Source organism: Balearica regulorum, chromosome 10 (genome assembly GCF_011004875.1).
Source record: "Balearica regulorum gibbericeps isolate bBalReg1 chromosome 10, bBalReg1.pri, whole genome shotgun sequence".
NCBI classification, from domain to species: Eukaryota; Metazoa; Chordata; class Aves; order Gruiformes; family Gruidae; genus Balearica; species Balearica regulorum.
In genome coordinates, this window is record NC_046193.1 from 3,600,498 (window position 1) to 3,622,005 (window position 21,508).

At 37.7% G+C, this 21,508-nt stretch overlaps 1 protein-coding gene across 10 annotated transcripts in view; it reads right to left on the reverse strand.

Annotated features, from left to right (window-relative positions):
• Window positions 1–21,508, reverse strand: part of ATP2B2 (ATPase plasma membrane Ca2+ transporting 2) — a 433,201-nt gene that overhangs the window by 59,220 nt on the left and 352,473 nt on the right. For all 10 annotated transcript variants that reach the window (XM_075762785.1, XM_075762787.1, XM_075762781.1 and 7 more), the window contains 2 exons: window positions 19,601–19,815; window positions 17,891–18,133 (listed from right to left, as the gene is read on the reverse strand). In XM_075762785.1, coding sequence (XP_075618900.1) covers window positions 17,891–18,133; window positions 19,601–19,815 — 458 coding nt within the window. The remainder of the gene's footprint in view (window positions 1–17,890; window positions 18,134–19,600; window positions 19,816–21,508) is intronic.

The window sequence follows — 21,508 nt, forward strand, 5'->3', positions numbered from 1 at the left end:
ACTCAGAATCATCACTGCAAGGTACAATGCCGTTGAAATTCTCTTAAATTAAAAGTCAAAAGTCAGTTTGAATTGGGGTCAGCGTAAGGGATTGTAAAAAGAACAGTTAACAACTTAGAGCTGGTTGCGTAATCATTTTGGCATCAGAAGGAACAGACTGCGTTAACCTTACATACAGTTCTGGTCTCATTCACTGGATTTAAAGCCCAACATTTACAAGTTAAAGGTTTGATGGGTTTTTTTATTCTTATGCACACCGCTGAGTAGACTAATACAGGTGTTCCCATTCACTTATATTATGCCTGTTCATCAGAAAGTAAAATTTATCTTCTTTTTACCTTCAGAGGATTAAATTTTTTTATACACTAAACTAATACAGATCTCTTCCTTTACTTAATTTTAAGCTCAAGCAAAGCATTTAAATTCCAAAGAACTTGATGTCCACATCCTTTAAGGATGGTGAGCTTCTAAATTCCTGACTTTGATCAGTTTGCTCCATAATGCACCATTTTTTGGGTCCCATTATTACACATTCATCATTTCAAAGCCCTATGGTACATACATTTGGAATATGGCTCTATACCAGGCAACAAAAAATGTTTGGGAAACCTTTAATAGATGCTTTGGTAACAAAGACTGGCCATATTTTCTAAATATATTAGGATTTGTGTTTCACAAGGTATATAATAGTGCTACACAGTGCTGTACAGAAAGCCAGAAAACTACTGTAGTGTGGCATGCAATGTGTCTTGAGGAATGCTAATACACCTCGTCTACAATAAAAAAAGTTATAGGTTTAAACAATTTGATTGTGAAAGGTTTCTGACAGAGAGCAGACTTGTGGGAAAAAAGACAACATTCACCTCTAATGGTGGCATGTATTTTGGGCTCGGAGATTATCAACAGCATGTTTTGTAGGAAGAACCACCAGAGAGGAAGAATCAAACAGAAGGTAATAGGAGAAGGGAAATGTGGTTTTAGTAAATTCTCCCTTTATTACCACATCTCTGCCTTTTTCTTTAAGCACTTCCTAGATGATATAGACAGTTAAATATCTCCAACAGACAGGACATCGAGTGTTTGAATCCAAAATCAGTGGAAGGAACGAGATTTAAGAGAAAAAATTGGTTTTACACAGATGTGTATTGGTAATCAAGTATGCCAGCAGTATTCCCTAGCATAAAATAGGACTAAAACAATGGAGAATGTAGAGAGGGAAATAATAAATGGATCACATAATTAAATAAATATATATCTGAAATGTCACCATTCCTGCCCTGAATTGATGTGTATCCCATATTTCTATTCTGGAAAGACTGGAAAAGGGGATACAACAGGTAAATCCTTTTGCTTTCCATTATCCACAAAATTCTAATACCCACAGCAGCTCCATTTCTTGGAAAAAGGTGTACCAAATAAGTCACCTCAAGTTCTCACTATTTAGGCACCAGCAGCCACCATCATAAGCCTATCATAGAATCCTAGACTGGTTTGGGTTGGAAGGGACCTCACAGCCCATCCAGTTCCCACCCCCTGCCATGGGCAGGGACACCCTCCACCAGCCCAGGTTGCCCAAAGCCCCATCCAGCCTGGCCTTGAACACTGCCAGGGAGCCAGGGGCAGCCACAGCTGCTCTGGGCAACCTGTGCCAGGGCCTCACCAGTTCCCTCACAGGGAAGAATTTCTGCCTCAGGTCTAATCTGAATCTCCCCTCTTTCAGTTTAAAGCCATTACCCCTCGTCCCATCACTACTTGCCCTTGTAAAAATAAAGGCGACTTATTCCAAATCCTGACTGACAGGCACTGATTTGTTAGCCAGCCCGATACGCATCCCAGATCTAGACAACCTAAACCGAAAGCACTTGAAACGTTTCAGCACTCACAAGAGAGAGAAAATCTGAAGACTAAAATCAGAAATGTAAACAACAATGTTGTTTAATAGTAAACATTTCTAAGTTGTTACTTAATACTAGCAGTAGCAAGGCTGCCTTCCCAGTGAACCAGGTACTGTACAGCCCCTTCGTCGCCACACGTTGAATGCAGGCGGCAGTCTCACATCGCTTAGACCTCTATGCTACAGTAAAATTACAGTCACAAATACATTTACATTGTATGTCAGGCCTGAGTCAGGACCCCAGCTTGCTGGCAGGTGAAACTGTTAAAGCCATCAGATAACCTTCGTATCTCTCATGGTTAGAGATTGACCAGGACATCCTGCTGAGCTCAGTTACGCTGGCTCGGCAAGAAATGAGTAGCAATGGAGCAGCAGTGTGATGTCATTGATGTCACTGATGAGATGTGCGCTGCACCCTTCAGCTGACACGGAGGAGGCTCCTCAGGTGAGTGACGGCACTCTCATCGGCGCTGCTCCCCAGCACAGGCCCCGATCTTGTTATTTAACAACCATTTAACTGTCAGATCTGCTCAAACTTCCTAGGAAATTGGTAACGGGAGTTCTTGACTCATTACTGTATAGGGTGTAAGAAACAATATATTTGTACAGTAGCCAGAGGGATGGAATTATTTAGGTACAACTGGCATAATTAGATCTACCACAACAGTTGAAGGCTATTCAAATCCAGGCTTCCTGCACCAGATTAGCTCTGATGCAGGGTAATTATTTAATTTTTAGGAGGATAGTTATTTAATTAATTTTTTTAATTATCTGAAGACAGACCTGAAAATGATGCAACAATCTAATTAATGCAATGCTGTGGTACCATGTAATTCTCATTGCTAGCACTTGACATGGATACAAGTTTATTCAGATATTATATAAACCCAGTGTATTTCAACATCTCTTGTTGCCTCAAATAATAGCAAGGCAATAATCATATAAAAAGGGGCCAGCTGTAATTATGTAATGTTATCAGTGCAACATTTCCTATCAACATTGCAAAGTTAAGAGAGCAGCAGTGATGTGGCTCAGTGAATATGGACTCATGCTTGTTTCAGCTCACATAACAGGAACAAGGAAAAAATGATACTATCCATAAATTCCCCCAAGAGTGATTATGAAAGAAGATTAAATCATGCATGAAGAACAGACTGAAAGGCTGGTGTGACAGTCTCTACTCCCGCTCTCATTGGCTGTTACCTATTTTTACATTCAAAGAGAGCTAATACTTTGCCCTTAATTTTAATAGCAAATAATTAAATTACCCTTTCAGTTTGAAGGACAAATTTACCTTTGATTCATTTGAATAAAAAAGGGATACGGCCAAAAAATACTACCAGAAACATGAAAATTGTTTCTTCTTCTCACTAGTTAAAGGTAAAAAGGCAGATACGTCAGTCCTGCATACATTTTTCACAGACTTACAGAGTAGTTGGTCTCTTTTGGAAGCCCATCTAAGCTCAGTGCCCCTGCCGAAGCAGGTCCCACTAGAGCAGGTCACTCAGGGTTTTGAATACCTCCAGGGAGAGAGATTCCACAATCTCTCTGGGTAGCCTGTGCCAATGTGTGGCCACCCTCCCAATAAAACGTGTTTTCTTATGTTTAAATGGAATTTCCTGTGTTTCAATTTGCTGTCATCGCCTTTTTGCCTTTCACTGGGCACCACTGGGAAGAGTCTGGCTCTATCTTCTATACTCCCTCCCATCAGATATTTAGACACATTGATAAGGTCCTTCTCTTCTCCAGGCTGAACAGTCCCAGTTTTCTCAAACTCCAACTTGCATGTCAGGCACTCAGCCTCATCATCCAGATCATTAATGGTGTAAAACCAGTATTGCCCTCCATTACTGATCACTGGGATACACCATTAGTGATCACCTTCCAGCGGGACTTTGATGTCACCACCTCGTGAGAGCAGCAGTTCAGCCAGGTTTCAATCTACCTCGCCATCCACTTTTCTAGGCCATACTTAATCCGCTTTTCAACTAAAGTTAAATCAGGTTAAAAATACAGACAAAGTATTTATATTGCCTGCGCACAAATTTTCAGACATGCAAAACATTGACACATATGAGCAATTTAAACTATTCAGATGAGAATATTACTCCTAGATATAAAGAACATGTTAGAACTAATCTTTCCTTTAGCTTCCCAACCAGAGAAAAAGTGGGGTAACTATAGAAGCAGCAATATTTGAGGTAGTTAACAAAGCTAAATCTAACTACATTTATCTATGTGATTAACTTAATTGAGCCCAGAGCAAGGATTTCTGATTTCAAATTATAGAAAATATTAACTGATAACTTTTTAAAATTAATAATACCTTTTCATAAAGTCCTGCACACGTAACCGAACAATACTTATTCCAAGGAACCAAACTTTGACATGTATGTTATATTTATACATTACAGCTCATTGGCATCTCCGTAATCAAAAGATGTGCCACATGAGTTATTCCTTTTCATCTCCCAATCCATTTTCGTTCTCTAATTTGAACTTTGTAATAAAGAGTATACATTTCAAGATTACAATAATGAAAATAGAAGATTGGATGTATTTTAATTTAAAAAATAAAAATAATTTGTAAAAATCTCTCAATTCCAAATGACAACGATTCATGGCTGAATTTAAACAGAGGTGCATTAATATACCACATTACTGTGCAAAGAATGAACTCTGCCTTGTTATGACACTACTGATTAATCATGCTTCTGATTAGGATACTCCAGCCTTAGTGTTTCCAGATTAGATTAAACCGAATTTTACAGACACAGATTTTTCTCCACATTTTCCCCACAAGAGTCTTGGTACACTTAGTATACTAGAAGATGTTATTCATTCATATGTAGAGGCTTTCCTACTGTTCTTGATCAAAATCATTCATATATTCCATTATATCATTTAATGACAATTTGGCTCTCAAATTTTTAAAACGATGTATTTAATTTCCAAATTTGGACACTAAAAATCTCCACTCTCATCCTTTTGCACAGGCCCGTTCCCTGGGAACTGGCAATTGTTAGATTCATACTAGTGCCATTCCAGCTTTGTTTAAGTGCAACAAGAATTGTTGACAGGTAACCTATATAATCAAAATAATTAGACACAGCAATTGTTATTAACTTACTTTAATTAACAACCAATTTACTTTAAATATAGTCTAAGTACAAGGTTGCAGTTAAAGCTAACTATAAAGAAAGAAAAAGAGCATGTTTCTCCCCCATTACCAATATGGTTAGAACACAGACCAGAGTGACGAATGTGTCATTTCTAAACCAAATTGATTAAAATTAAGAACAGATTAACAGATTTTATAATTTTCTGATAATTTGTTCCACATATTTGGCAAAAGCTTGCTATATTTTCATGAACGACGAATGAGCTGAACATTTCTCTTTAATTGCAAATAGAAATTGTACTTCATTGCAGAATTGTAATTGGTGCCTCCATAATGACCACCCAAACATCTGCTACCTTGTTTTAGAGCTATTAAACTGAGGTTTTACTGCATGCTGATATTAGACTGTCTTCATTAGTGTTGCAGACACAGAAAACAGAGACAGGAGACAAACTGCATAATGTTTGAAAACAGGTAGTGAAAATACAATTTCAAGGCAACGTCGGCAGTTTAAAAAGTATATTTCCAAAATAGAACGAATGCTAGGGATTTACATGGTTTTGCCGACATTAAATGCATTAATGCATCTGTTTTAGGGCTGAAACCTCATCTTTTCAATTTGAGGAAGCAGATACATTTTCTTTAGTTATAGCACTTATTTAAATGAGCAATTGTACATTTGGAAAATGCCCTTTGAGTCACTCTAATACAGCCTACAGTAATCTGTCAAGAGTTTTCTCCCTAACGTCTCAAGACTTTTTCTCATCAAGGTTGCCTAAGAAAAACCTTATTCAATGTTTCTGAACATGTCATCATCGAAATTCTAGTTACATAATCTTCCTCAATTTTCATTAACTAGTTAACTCTCCATCAAAATTAAGCATGTTTTTTAAAAACACTTCCTCTAGTAGCCTGAAGTGTTCTCTTGCATGCTTTCTACTAGCCATTGTACATGAATTTTAGCCACAAAGTTGTGGAGTGCACACCATCTCTTCCACGTTACCTACCTATACCAACTCTCATTTAATTTGCATAACTTTCTCTATGCTTTTTTTACTGATTAGAACTGGAAATCTTGTAGTGCAGTGTAGACACTAAATCATCGTTTTAGGCTAAAACCCACAAACCCCCAAAAAACTAGTGCCACTATCTGAAAAATGTGTACTGATAATGATCACATTGTACGAGAAATTTATCATCACATTAACTAGCAGAAAATGCACGGCCTTTACATATGCACATCCAAATCCTGAATTTCAACAAAAGCAACAGTGTTTACAGGTAGTTGACCTGTGCATACAGTCTTCATTTGCATAAAACTTCCCAATACTTTGGATTTTCTACTTTTCTACTAAATGCATCTCAGAGAGGAAAATTAAATTTCTAGAAAAACCACAGCAAAAATCAGTCTTAATATACACTGCCTTTCTGGTTGTAGCATGATTACAAACAATTTGTATAGTTTAAGAAGCTAAATTTAGCAAGTGCAAAGCAAAGCTAGCCACATGAAATGTAAAATGAAGGTTTTTTTTTCACTTGACTCAAGCTACTGATTATAGCCCATCATAATTATAGATCTTCTCTGTTAATAGTACTCATTTCCAGAGTAAGGAAAAGGGTTCTTCAAGCATCCATTTCTAAATGAATATAAAAACACTAACAGCGGCTAGTTCACTTATCGTACAAAATGTACTCCTCTTTAAATCTATACTAGCATGTATCAGCTGAAGTTATTTTTAAATTGCTTTTGGGGTTGTTTGGTGGGTTTTTAGTTAGGCGTTGTTTTTTTGGGAGGCAAATGCGTGAGCTCAAGTGTACATAATATGTTAGAGCAATGCTTATCTAATATTTTCTCAGAGGGATTTTTTTGCGTGATTGGTGGGGTAATGTTTGAGATGCATTATAAATTCAGTCCTCCGGCCAGTCCCTCTCCTTGTCAGGATACTAAGAATGATGCCTTTGCTGGGCAGAATAGCAGACTGTGAGACTGCAGCCAATTTTTATCTGATTATTCATTCAGATGGAAACAGACAGGAATGATGGAGAGGTTGAACATCCTGTCCTTCTTTACAGGAAAATTCTCCTAGTAAAACTTGTCTCTCACCTCTTCCAAATCTATAGTCCCTAGCAAACCAGCACTGAGCACTGTCAACCCTTCTTCTCTGGAGTGAAGCGTAAGGTAACTTAATTCTCTGCTCACTTGAATAAGTGGAAACCACAGAAAAGTAACAATGGCATAAGCAATATGCAGTGGAACTTTTTAACATGCTCAATACTTCCGTTCAGTATTACGAACAGTGAGCTACATCTACTGCCCAATACTCATTCATCATTTCAGATGGAGGAGATGTGCCAGTGTCTCCACGAAGCCTTGCCAGTAGCCAGCCATGCTCGTTTGCTGTGTGTGTTTGCACTGACGCACGTGAGACAGGTTTATAGATTAAAGTTGTCCAAACTTTGTAAAACTGTCTTCTAGAAGTTTAATTTTTCCATGCAAGGTGTCTGTCATTTCTTCAATGATGCTAAACATGCTAAATGATGCTAAACCAGTATCGTTTTGACTACATTAAAATACTCTAGCAATCTTTCCTTTGAAAACATTCCATTTCCTCTGCCAGACTCCAGCTGGGAAAAGAATTTTATGTAACGGATGCCTTCTGCTCATCAAAGTCATATGCCCCTGAAAAATCTGATCCATCGAAGTCATATGCCTTTGAGAAGTCAGTGCCCCTTGCAGTTTGCTCAGAATCTGTGGTTACAATTCTTCAGAATCCCATCCATTCTAGGGATTTTTCTGGCTTATCTGGCACCATCTCTAAAAGCAGAAAGGCCATCATCTTTGGACACCTTCCCATGCTCACTTGTAAATAACACAGAAATATGATTGATTGGAATGCAGAGGAGCCAAGAGCTTCACACACAGGAAGAGAAAATGGGAAGTCTGTAAGAAAAATTAGTAGTGGAGGCTACCTGCAGAAGAAAGCAGGAACTAGAATTTGAAGGATAGATTTTTTTACTTACTGTATATATAAAACCAACTTTCAAGGACTAGCTGTGACTCAAAAGAAAAAATAATATTTTGCTTACATTAACAGAAATAAAATAAATCTAAGTGTGATTTCATTCACAAAGAATAGCAATGCCAAGTCAATTTAAAGTCTTTTTCAAGTCTGCAAAGTCCGGCACATTTATTGCTCTCAAATTCGCAAGACGTTTTCTGTCATATATTTTATTGTCGCTCTGTTGTATTTTGGGCATTGTACCGGTTGAGGACTTTTTGGGTTGGTTTGGGCTTTCCCCCCCCAGAAGAATAAACCACATTGGAGTTCTTGGAGTAAAAAGAAAACGTACTAAAAACTATGTAATATATAATATATATATGATATATTTATGTAACATATATCTGAAAGAAAATTAATGTCATATTTCATTATGAGGTGATTCACTCACTGTATTGTTTTCTAGTAAGTCTGTGTATCACTGATTATAAAACCACTACCATTTTCTGTAAAATTGGTATTAAATTATTGCATTTGAAATTATTATCTTCCTGTTCCTGATGAGAGAGAACACAAAGAAAAGATGTGCCTGAAAGTAAGTGGTTTATACCCACTCATGTAAAAACAAAAACTCCCATCAGGAAAACATGCTCCTTGATAATATCCCCTACAAAGCGTTAACACTAAATTTGAACCAGCATATCAATCAGCTCCAAAGTGCGATGACTTTATCTCAGTTGGGTATCATAGGCATGAAAAGAAGTACATATTAAAATCATTCACTGTGCCAACACACTTTATTAAAAAAAAAAAAAAATCCTAAAAATTATCAGACAACAATAAGCAATATTTATATATCTAGATGAAAACACTCTGGAATACCTTGCAGGAAACAAGACTTTTAAAGCCTGCGTTCATCAACATGCATATTTGGAAATAACTGGCAGTTATCCCTACGAGTGAATCATCTTATGCCAGCACAAGCTGAGTGGAAAATAAGAACATGAAAGTACGATAAATAATATAAAAGAAAATCCTATGCAAGGTAATAGGAAAAACAGTTGTTGCAGCATAGCAAGTTAAAAAAAAATATCTAATTTACTCATTTTCATACAAGCAAGTGGGGGGGGGGGAACCAACTAATGTGGTAAATGATATTATGGTAAGAAAAGGCTTCCAAGTGACTGTCAGTCCAGTTTATAATCTTGCAGTGATTATTTATTCCAACAGGAATAAATGGAATCTGCAGTTACCAAACTGTGAAGGCAAAGAAGGCCAGTATGAAGGAGGTTATTACTACCTTGGTCACATGAAAAAAGAAAATAAAGAAATACAATTTAACTTGATCATAAACTTTTAGCTAGTATGGGAATAATTTGTCATCCCACATTTTACAGTGCAGGATTATTTTATTTATCCATCTTCTCTTCCTATGTTCATTTGTTGCTGAGGCAGGACCGTCACCCCTTCCTTTGACAGAAAGGGAGACTAGGAACTAAGGAAAGGAGTTGTCAGGAGCTACAGTCCTCCTGTTCCAAGGTCATGTACCATGACTGTTTACTGCATAACGAGAAGTTCAGTGAAAGAACTAGCTCTATCTGAGCACATTGCTCTTACCTTCTTTACCTATAGCATTTCTGCCGTATTGTGGGGAAACCTGCCTTGCCTCTGACAACCTGGCCACTGATGAAAACGTGCAACCTTCTGGAAAGTCTAACAGTGTCAAAGGCAGATTTACAGGATGGCTCTGCTCTGATCTCTGCTCCCTAATCCCTCTTTGCTTAGGTAAATCCATCCCACAGACAACTGCCAACAAGCTTTCTGGGCAGCTGATCCCATTCTACCCCTCACGTAAAACTCTCAAAAAAGGAGATTTAAAAAAAAAAAAAAAAAAAAAAAGCTTTTTGCTAGCAAGACAAAGCCCGTGTACCCCTACGGCAGAAAGCGCATGACTGGGATAACAACATGTCCTATGCTTTACACATTCAAGTAGTCTTTCCTAAACACAGCTATTTAAATTATTAACTCAGTAGCTAATTTAGTGAGAAAAGCTATATTTGTATCTCTTATTATATAAAACTTCAATGGCAAATGATGTGTGAAGATCATTACTCTCTGCTAATTACCATTCCTAGAAGCAGAGATAATTAACTACATGATCCATTGTCTCTAATAATTATTATTTACACAGTAAATAATATGCACACTATAGGTTGGTTTTTTCCTGCCTAGCTTGTTCTGAGAAAATGCTTACCAAGGACTTTATGAAAAAGGTTTAAAGAAAATATTGCTGGGGATTTTTTTTTTTTTTGGTGATGATTGTCTTGCTTTTATATAGAAAGATACTTCGGCCTGTGTTGTCTGGTCCCATCTACAATGTATATTTACATTATACAGTCGTATTGCACTCTGGGAACAAAATACGGAAATTGAGACAAAGATAGAAATTTACCTATAATGGTAATAATTTTGCCTATGAAGTAAAAGCTCTTACAAAATAGACAGATTTTTAGAAATCAGTTCAATCGAATTTCAATCAAATAAAATTTTTATTTTTGAATGGATCAAATGCACCATTTAGCTGGAGACTCGGCAATGCTCCAGACAATATTTTAATGCCATCACCTGAGCACTTCAAAAACAAGAGCGTATACAATTTTCACAAAGTTCCACTAACAAACTGGCTGAAAGCAGCCAATAAAGACTTACAGGACTATCCTGCAGTTAGTTGACTCATAGGACAGCCTTACTGACCTAAATCCAACCCTCCTGAGCTGGAAGATGCCACCTTGAAACTCATGCATTGATTTTCTGCATAGCAGATTTTCCTCCATGTTTCTCCTCCTGTCGCATATTTAGTAACTTAGCGTACCCCTAAGACTGCAGAACCCAAACTCTAACACCTGGAGCAGAGCTTCCTGAGTTCATACAAATCTACTTGTTCTTTTTTAGACAGTGAAAAAATTAGTATCTTTAATTTCTACACCAGTGCATCACTGCCAGCTGAGGATTCTCCCCTCAGTACCTTTCTCTGTGACATTTTCTGGACGGGTTTAAGTCCACTGGAAGTAGAGGATTTTGCCATTCCACAGTGGCAGTGCAGGAAGACGATTCAAGCCTGTCGCTCCTTCCTTTTGCCACCCTTATCCAAAGCCAGATCACACTGATAAAAAGCCAGTCCAGCATCATTACATGGGCTAAGTTGCAAAAATTCACTTTTCTCACTGTTTACTGATTTCCAGGATTATTATGTGAGGACAAAACCTTCCACAGATCTATCCTTACATAAAATAGCTGTCAGATAGCACTCCTCCTCCTCCCCATCCTTCTCAACCTTAAAACAGAAGTTACTGAAATCTTAGCACATTATCTAAGGGTGGAATTTATTTTTGAGTATTGCCTGGAGGAAAGCAAGCAGAGGTAAGGAAACCATTACAAAGGATGGTTTCTGCTGAGATAGTCACCAAAATTCACTCAAACCCTTCCATTCCAAAATTAGCAGTGCAAACCTCCCTGTGGACAACGCCTGCAACTGTATGTGGAGAAAGCGTCATGCGTCATGCAGTGAAACAGGGAAAGCTCCACAGTCGTAAAGGGCGAGCAGAGCGTGAAGAACATGTGCAAGCTCTGCATCTTTCTTCCTTGCATTCCAGTTCTACCTTCTTCCCCTCAAGGTGCCCCTGAGAAGTGACATTCTGCTTTCTGGAGTTCTCATTCCTTCTTCCACTGCCTCTTTTTCCCCAAAGCTGAGCAGCTTTCTTATAGGCAAGTCAGCCTTGACCGACAACCGACTGTCTGATAAATGATTGATCTTTTTCATAGACTTCAAGTCCACGACTGGAGCTGCCAGTTATATTTGCAGCTTGACATTAATGGGAGGAACTACAGAAGGAATAAAACAGAATTTAGGCCAGGCCATTTTCTCAGGTTGTCATTTAATGTTATCATAAATGAAAGCTTTCCTCAATCTATCCTTATTAATGTTTTTTCCCCCTACTTGTGTCCCCATTCCTGTCCTCATTTTTTGTGTATGTGTTTCTGTTGGGGTTTTTTGGTTTTGGTTGTTTTTTTTTTTTTAAAGTATCTATTTTAACTTGGAACATTGTTAGCAGCAATGGGTGAACTTATCTGGATAAAAGAAAAGATGACCTGAACCTTCACGTACAGTAAAAACAAATGGTAATTTCAGCTGTATTTGAACACAAGAAACAAAGAGCTTGAGAATAGGTTTTAAGAAAACCATACCTGTGAGTAAAAATATCTTTCCAATTTCAAATACCAAAATAGCTAAAAATGTAGTTTGGAAGATAAAAGCTATTTTCTCATGGTTCTCCTTTGAACAGAGAGGAGCATTCTAGCGACGTCCAATAGCAATTTCCTTTAGCATGACTGCCCTTGGCAGACAGCTACGATAAAGTACAGGCCCTTTTGCTGTTGCCTCAGGAAATATAAATTCTGATGCTCTTCTGTTGACAGGTATGGCATAATCTGATCTACTGGGTTTTGAGCTTTGTGTAAGAAATGAAATAAACAATCTTTCCTCAACAGTTAGTGTCTCCTCCTTCCATTCCATTTTGAAAACAAGACTTCATATAAATACAGACACATATATGTATATAGACAGATAAAATAAAAGGTCTGTGCTCTGTCAGACAAGAGTGAGCGAGCTGCAAGCAACTACTGTTAAAAAGACAGGACATTTCAATCCTCTTTTCCACCACTGATAACTTTCTACATTAATGTGGGGAAATGTATGGAAAAAAATCCATAAATCAACCTACTACTTCTCAAGTTTTTAAATGATTCAGTAGGAAACTTCCAAATATCCATATTCCCCAAAACAACTATAAAGCTGTTTTCAAGAAGGCCTTACTATATTGAAAGTTGTGAAATTATGAAAGGTAAAATCAAATGACAGTAAATTTCTGTTGGCTAAAGAATATGTGTGTGTGTATGTGTGTATTATTACTGAGACAACTTTTTCATTCAATTAAAAAAGAGACAAGATGAATTCAAGTATTTGATAAATGAAATCCAGTCTTCGGATTTGATTTTTTAAAAAAAATCTGGAAGAAAGAAGTATATTTTGTACTTTGCACACCTTTGTAAAGAACATTTCTGACAGGAACATTGCGTCTCCCAACAACCCAGATAGCTGTACTTCTTTTGGATACAAATATATTCCTTGCAAATAAAAAGAACCCTTCACCTGGCTACTACATCCATGTTCTCAATACCCACTGTAGATTTCAATCTATACTTGCAAAGCAGCTATTGTGCTAAAAATCTTATTTTCCATTTACTTCTACCATTTCACTTTTGAGAATGTAATTTCTTCTTATGGTTCTCATATATTATAGGTTACCTACGTGCTCTGCCAGCCTCTCCATCCCTTTCCTCCAAGAAAGTATGAAGAGCATTCATTCCAGTATTCTGGATCAGACAATCAGTCAAAAGAACTATTTATTCATAACAATAGAATTCTGTGCCAAAATCTCTTGAACTGCTTTCAGTATAAAGTTAGAAATTTTGTTCCACTTATTTTAGTAAGATCTTCCATTATACCTTCAGGAAAAAGTAATTACACAAAGCAAGAAGGTGAATTAACACCTTCCTTTCTGTCCTAGTAAATCTTAACAGCTGAGTCTATGTTGCAGCTCCGTCCTACCACTGTGTGGCATGTACCCCTGCAGCCAGCCCGCGTCTTCAGCATCATTCTCCCAGAAAAATCTCCGGTCAGGGAAGCTGGTGGGGAATCCCTGTTCCTCCCTGCTGGGGTTATGTGGGGCCTCAGCCATCCCTGCAGGTCTGTCTGCACACACAGCGCAGACCCTCATCTAGGGCTGCGGTTGGAATTTGGGTGCTGGCACCAACCTTGGCAACTTCACTATTTTCATAGACAGATGTTATAGTGTCATATGCAGCTGTGCTTCTGCCATATGATAAACAGGAAACATTGCTGTCTCTGTTCTGGCTGAAATAAAGTTGTCTACATTCTTTTTTTTTTTCCTTTTTTTTTTTGCTTCATTTGCTCCTTTTGGTTTTATCTGGTAGAGGTGGTCACATCCGTTACTTGACTAATATTAACTAACATATAGACTAACATATCTTTACTTCATTTCCTAAGTTGGCAGAAGCTGTAGAGGGGAGTGAATGTTTTGCACTTTTCTGTGACATCTCTGTCTTTTTTTCTGTTGAGATACTCAGTTAAAGGATGCCGCTACACTGTGCCACATACTGTGCAAATGCAGTAAATGATACTCCAGATCATCAGAACTGAAAGCAGTCCCCCGATGCAGATCCAGATATTCACCTAACATCGGCATAAGTAGCTTTTTTGCTCCCTAGGCACCTATCAAGTACCAAATGAAAAGCCTGTGTTAGATCCTAACAATAATGGGTTCAGCTGGGTCTTTTCCACTGGTGCTGAAAATCACTCAACTAAATACTAATTGTGATCCCTTCTTAACAAGAGCACATTATACCCATCCAGAAAGCATGTCATCTATGCCCTCTGACAGTTTTCAGGCAATTAGAAGAAGAAGAAATACTTTTCTAATTAAAACTGAATTTATGCAAGCAAGAGCCCAATAGAAGAGTTCAAATCACTAGTTTTGTATTTGGAGTCTCCTTTTCATTATTGCTCCGTGATATTCAAGATCAATGTACTTCTGCTCCGGGTGCAATCCAAGTATTCCCAAAATGCAAATTTTGGTTTCGGAGTAAGAGATGCTTTACAGTCCTCATCACGGCTCACATGAAAAAATGTATGAAGTCTAATTTTTACTTCCATGTGGGAAAGCTATCTAAAACATGAATACTGGAAACGAAAGGTTTTCTGAAGAACAGCTTCACATTAACAGCATAAAAGCAGCATTAAAGTTGCTCTGAAGCTAATGGAATGCAAAATCAGCTCACCCAGTTACTTAATCCTTGGGAAGCATTAAAAAGAACTATATTTAATGATACTATTGTTCAGCTGGAATAATTTGTGTTTAATTTCTCAGGGAAATTCAAATCTTTTATCCCAAGCAGTGATATTATTTTCTTTTTTTATTTTTATCAACAGTTCAATTGCCCCTTAATCAAAAGACAATGCAAGAGGGAATATTTCTCATTCAGCAGAGCATCTTGACTAATTTTATGGTCCCATATGTGATCACGCTGAACAGAAGTTCATCCAAAGCGCAATTTGCAGCATATGCATAACTAGATAACTAAAAATAGAATACGTAAAATTCAATCTTAGCAACATAACACTTATGTGCCCTTTGGGTTTGAGCTGATATTCACAATTTGATTAAATAGGCTTTAAGCATGAGTGCAGAAGTATGCATTCATTATTAGCAGCTAGAAAAATAATTCTATACACCTCATCCTGGAAACAACTGCCTTAATGTATTTTTTAGGGTATTTGTTTATGACTTTGAATGAATGAGGGCTATGGGACAATGCCTTGTATCTTCAACTTTAGCTTAAGCTTGTTATAAACAATGAATGAAATTAACTCCTCTGACATTGGAGTTATTCTCGTGGGGTCTATACTGCAAGACTTGATCTTATGATGCCGTTATAATAGCTAAAAAATCACTATTAATTTTACACAGATAAGTTAAATTAGTTGTCTGATATGCATCCAGAACAAAGGTGATTTCCAGAGGATTTCACCCATTTATCAATTTTACAGAGACTCAGTCTCTGTGCAAAGCTAAAAAAGAACTGAAATGGTGATATATTTATTCTTTTTAATAGGCACACATAACTAATTTCAATAAGAACCAATGAAGTCAAGCCAGAGTTAAAAAAAAAAAAAAATCAGAATTATATTGAGACCAAAGTGAAATTTTAAAACTATTACTGACCTGAAATTTTTCAATCAAATGAAACTATTACAACAAGAGAAAGATAAACATTAAACTTAATATTACAGATGCCTTCCCATGTCTTAGCAACCTAAAACTATTCTGAGATTCAGAGAGGATGAACTGGTATGGAAGGTGAACAGAAACACTTTGTTATGGTGCTTGATCTCAAGCATTCAAAATGAACAGCAAAATATAAACCAAATGAAGCAGAGCTGACATTGAGTCTTGCTCTGCCAGTTACACCGGACTTAATTACCAGCCAATCTGCCTGCCCTCTGCCTTGTTGTTTCTTAGGAATGAGGAAAATTCTGCCAACATTGGTAACATTCTCCCAAAGCCATCGGCTAGGACTGATGCATTACCACTGTAGCAGTTATACAAACGCAAATTGAAATAGCTACCTATTATCCTTCACCTCAATCTGTCTGTATTGCCTTGTCTTAATCCCGGGCTGTGTGTTGAGGATGAGTTTGATTCTATTTCTTTTTCTATAGAAGTACGTAACCTTTCTTAGGCTGTAACAATATTCAGATAACTAAGATGTATGTTCCTCTCCCCAACAATCAAACGTCATACTGATTTGCGAAAGCACGATTTACTCAGCAATAGTATTCTTGTGAATTTACAAATACGCAAATTAGATTCCAAAAAGCCACTGCCATAAAATACCCACACTGAGCTATTACACAGCATTTACACTGAACCACCTGAGAATGGAAGGCGCATCCTTCATTTCACCTAACCTGGTTGATTTTGACCTGAACAGACCATAGGAAAATCATAGAATAAGATCCAGCATTCAGTTGGGAACTTGGATGTTCACAGCTGAAACTGGTGCGTCGCAGAGTGAGCTCTGCTTTGCCCGAGTATCTGACTCCAAAGGCAGAAGGGCTAGCTCCAGCCTCAGCCAGCTAGAGCCACGTGTCTGTACCGTGCTGGCTGCTTTCAGCTGGAAGGTGGCAACTAACAGTGTCTTTCTGAGCTGACGGAGGGAGGCTTTGCCTGACCCCCTGGCCACTCTTGACGTAGGAAGCGGCTCAGGCTGCCTCAGGGGCTGGTTCTCCCCACGCTTCCCTTTCCAGAGAGCTTTCAGCGAGAACAGCAGAGTGAGTGCATCACAGCACAGATGACTGTCTGAAGGGTGCATAAGCTGTGGCTTGGCGTCAGACACTAACCCTGGATCCTCAGGAGCATTGGTTTCAAAACCACCTTCACCACAAACACACTTTGCATATCTGCATCAGGTTTCTCTAACCGCTCTTCTTCCAAGTGTTGATTATTACTAATATCCAGATACTTACATAGCAAGAATTAAAGGAAATGTGTACTCCAGCACTCAGCAGTAGTTGACAAACCAATTGTTTTCTGTGATTGTATTTTAAAAGACTAATAAAACAAACATGAAGTGCGTGCAAGATTATTATACAGCTCAGCACAGAGCTATAAAAAGGACAATACATAAATTCATAAACTAAAAAAATGTATTTGTTCTGCAATATTAAGATTAAGCTTGACCTTTCAAAGAACAAATCTATTGGAACTGCAAAAGTTTTTGGCCTCTTAATTAGCTCTGTACAGAAGAATCTAATGCGACAAGCAAACATGATATTTCCATTTTGCCCTTCTTTACAGACTGAATAAAATACTTCTGGATGTAATTCACTTGAAACTAGAACAAATGAAGATCATTAACCTCACTGATTTAACCAATCCAATTTGTCCTATTTGAGAATTAATTGAAAATCCTTAGACACACCAAACTAATTTTACAGCCAGTTTTCACTGCGACTTCACGTGTGCATTAGCAATTTTACCTGCACCGAAACTGGGCCATCCCAAGCTAACAGCAGCAGATATGGGTTTTACAGCGCCTGTTCTCATTTTGAGGACCTCAGCAGTACTTAATGCTTCATAATTAACAACAGGACGTTAAGGAATTAACGATGCTTAAAAAAAAAATTACAACTCCTCCCACTATGTTGCATTTTATTGACAGAAAAAGCCTACTTACCAGAATTTTTGTAGTATAAGCACTGTTGATAGCAATTGCATTAACCAGCAAATCAAGAGTTTTGGCGGGTACAGAATCTGGGTCCGGGATCTCTTTGTAGTGGACATCACCAACGTAGGCTTGGACGACTGTCATCCGGTTGGTGGTTAGCGTCCCTGTTTTGTCGGAGCAGATGGCTGTAGCATTACCCATAGTTTCACAAGCATCTAAGTGGCGGACCAGATTGTTGTCCTTCATCATTTTCTGAGAAAAAGCAAAATAAAAAACCTTCAAGATTTGCTTTGATAGATTTTGAACATCAGCTATAAAAAGCAAAAAGCACGCATTTAGGCTTGCTCATGAGAACATAATGCTCACTAAACAAGAACTTTGATCGGGGCCAATAACCCAAGCCCAAGTTACAGACAGCCAAGCAGTGACTATCCCTGAAATAATTTCGCCTTTGATAAACCAACATAGTTCCATCATTTTTTGCAGTATATATATACATTTTAAGGAATAGCTAGAACAGCAAAGATTAGCTAAGAAACTGAAGATAACAGGATTTTTTAAACAGTATCATTACAGCAAATATCAGACTTATTTTTAGTACTACTTCCAATGCCAGGATGTTAACTTGCAGCACACAGAGGGACTATCCATCCCACATCACCCCCCCGCCCCCCGCCACATCCACAAAAAAACCACCGCTGTGGAGTACTCCATTCCACAGTGCATATTTTCCACAAGATGCACAGTCATCCTGGAAATACATGTTATTCTTGCTTATATGTTTTCCATATTAAAAAAAATCTGTGCCCAATCACCTGACCCTCACTGTCAGGGTGCGCATCACCGTTGCGCACAACACTGGATTGCAGTTTGATACACACGTATGTGCTGCATGTGTCGGGTGGAGGACAGGAGGAGAAGGGGAAGATATTTGGAAAGCAGCTACAGTCTTTATTAACAAAATCCCATGCTTGAGATGACCTCTTTTTTCTCAAATGATGATGATGTTTGGCTACATATAAATCAAGCTATTCCTTCCTAATGTTCATATGTTAATTTGTTTACATACTAAATGGCAATAAACTTTACAAAATCTTCATCTAAGATTCCCAGAATGTTTAAATAAGGCCCATCTGACTAAATTGCTAAAACAACCTCAGAAAACTCCTAGGTAGATAATGGAGTAATCCACAAGTCCTGGATTTTAATCCTCTTTAATTTCCTAATAGAATCATTTACATTGGCTACAAAGAACTGCAGCTGCATTTAAGAAAAGTACATGGAAGCTCCAGTGAAACTAATTTCTTTGGAAAGTGTTCCTGAAGACTTCAAATCCTTGTCAAAACTTTGGACTATTGCACAAGAAAATTAGAACACAAAGTTATTCTCCATCAAAAGACTGGACTATTCTCATAGTAAATTCTGCTCAATAAATTCCTGGTAACCTTGCAAACTAAGTAGGTATTTGTAATGTTTGATATTCCTGCACTGTGTAGTTTTAAAGATATGTATTAGAATACATATGGATTTGCATTTTTGTCAGAAATACTTTCAATATCAAACAAAGGCTCGCTTTAAAGAAATTTCACTCATTAATATTTTCAGCACGTTAAGTTACAGGCCAGTTTTCCCCACAGCGGATAAAACCCGAAGACTAACTCACTAGTAAACTCCACTGAACAGCATTTTTCTCCCATAATTATTTTTAGTGTTTCTTACCTTGACAGAGTAAGCCAGAGAAATAGTGACAGCCAGTGGAAGTCCCTCAGGAACAGCAACCACAAGTACAGTAACACCAATAATGAAGAATTTAACAAAATACTGAACGTAGACAGGAGTGCACTCAGGCAACCACTGTTTCTTGTTGACCACAAACGTGTCAATGGCAAAATACAGTACCAAAATTATTACGGTGATGGCAGACATCACCAAACCTGAAAACAGAAATAGTCAATTACTATAAACCAGAACACAATTAAAACCATGTGCAATTAGAAATCTGCATTTGAATTTGATATGAAATTATTTTCTATTCTACATGACATTTGTCACCAATATGAATAATGATGACAATGATAAACTTTACAATGTAGAAAAAAATTACTATAATACATTTACAACAGCCATACATTCCAGTGAATGAGGAAACACTGAATTCTACAGAAGAGCTGAATCATACTGCATTAATTTTTAAGTACCATCTTACTGCCACATTTAAAACCTCTCAGTCAGTCTCGTTCAACAGGAGTTCTGCTGTTGCTTAAGCTAATTTTTTTCAGTTTAGTACATTACTTTGCCTGGTACAATATTTATCTGTCCTTTTAACCTCCACTTTTTACAAATTACTAGTCTACCCATATTCAAACACTCATTTTTCTTTTAAATAAGCTTATCTTAAGAGGCTTGAGAAAAGGAGTCTCCTGTAGTTTATGTTGCTGTATAAAATATTGCAGAAAAGCCCTACGGATGTGTCTGGCTGAATACAATGAGACAATACTGTAAAATCGTCCACAGAACAGTTTTTTCTTGAAAATGGGATAAATACTAGTGTTTCAAAGGTTTCCCTTTTCAAAGGGACCTGCACAAACAGAGCCTATTTTTATGAGGAGAGGCTCAAAAGAGGTACAACACTGACAGTATAGCACGAGAGACACTAATAAATATTTCGCCGAATTCACAAAAGATCCCAGGGACTTAGTACGCTCTCCCAATGCCGCAGACTTTGCTAAGATAGCACTCCTCCTCCACAGTTTTGTTCCTGGATTTGAGTATACAAATAAAAACTCCAACAGAACATCTAGTTTGCCTTGCTATGATTACTGCTCTTTGGCAGGTTTCTATGAAGCAGTTAAGCCTGCATTTCAGAATAAATTAATTTCTCCCTAATGAGATCATACAGTAGAAGGAGAATGCTGTGAATTTCATGTCTTGACTGAAGTTAAAAAAGCTAAGCTGAAGGATCCTAAGTTTGACAGAAAACGGATGAGTCAGGGAGATCGCCAAATGCCAGAGGATAAAGGAAAATCCGTTAAACTATTGTACGGGCAAATACTCATGACAATGCAAGACATCCCTATAGACTGCCCAATGACAAAGAAAAAACAAATGAGGCAATGATTAAATAATTTCATTCATATTATGTGCCACATGGTGGTTAGAAATCCCTATACAGTTACTTTAAAAGTGATAGTCACATGTCTGTCGAAGTACCAGAGCGCGCAATAATCAGAAGGCAATGTAGAAAGGTACTTAATCTGCAAAACTCACGCTTGTGAGGCATGAAGCTTTTTTATATCAATGCATACCGTTGTACGACTAGCAACAAAGCGGAGAAGCTTGAGGAGTATGAAACTGGGGAAAGCATGAACATTAGTTGTTAAAGAGATGATAAGCATAGATTCCGAGTCATGCACTGTTCAGGCAAAGAGACAGAAGTGGCATCAGGGGTTTATGCGACCAATGAAGTGTAATGAACTTGAAAGGGAATGAGAAGAAATAGCAGGGGTACAAATCAGATTGGTAAAGGAGGAGAAAGGAGATTGAACAGAGGTAAAGTTAGGAAGCTGTTGTAAGGCCTCAGCCAAGGATCTGGATAGAGATCAAGATCTCTTTAATACCACTAGAAAA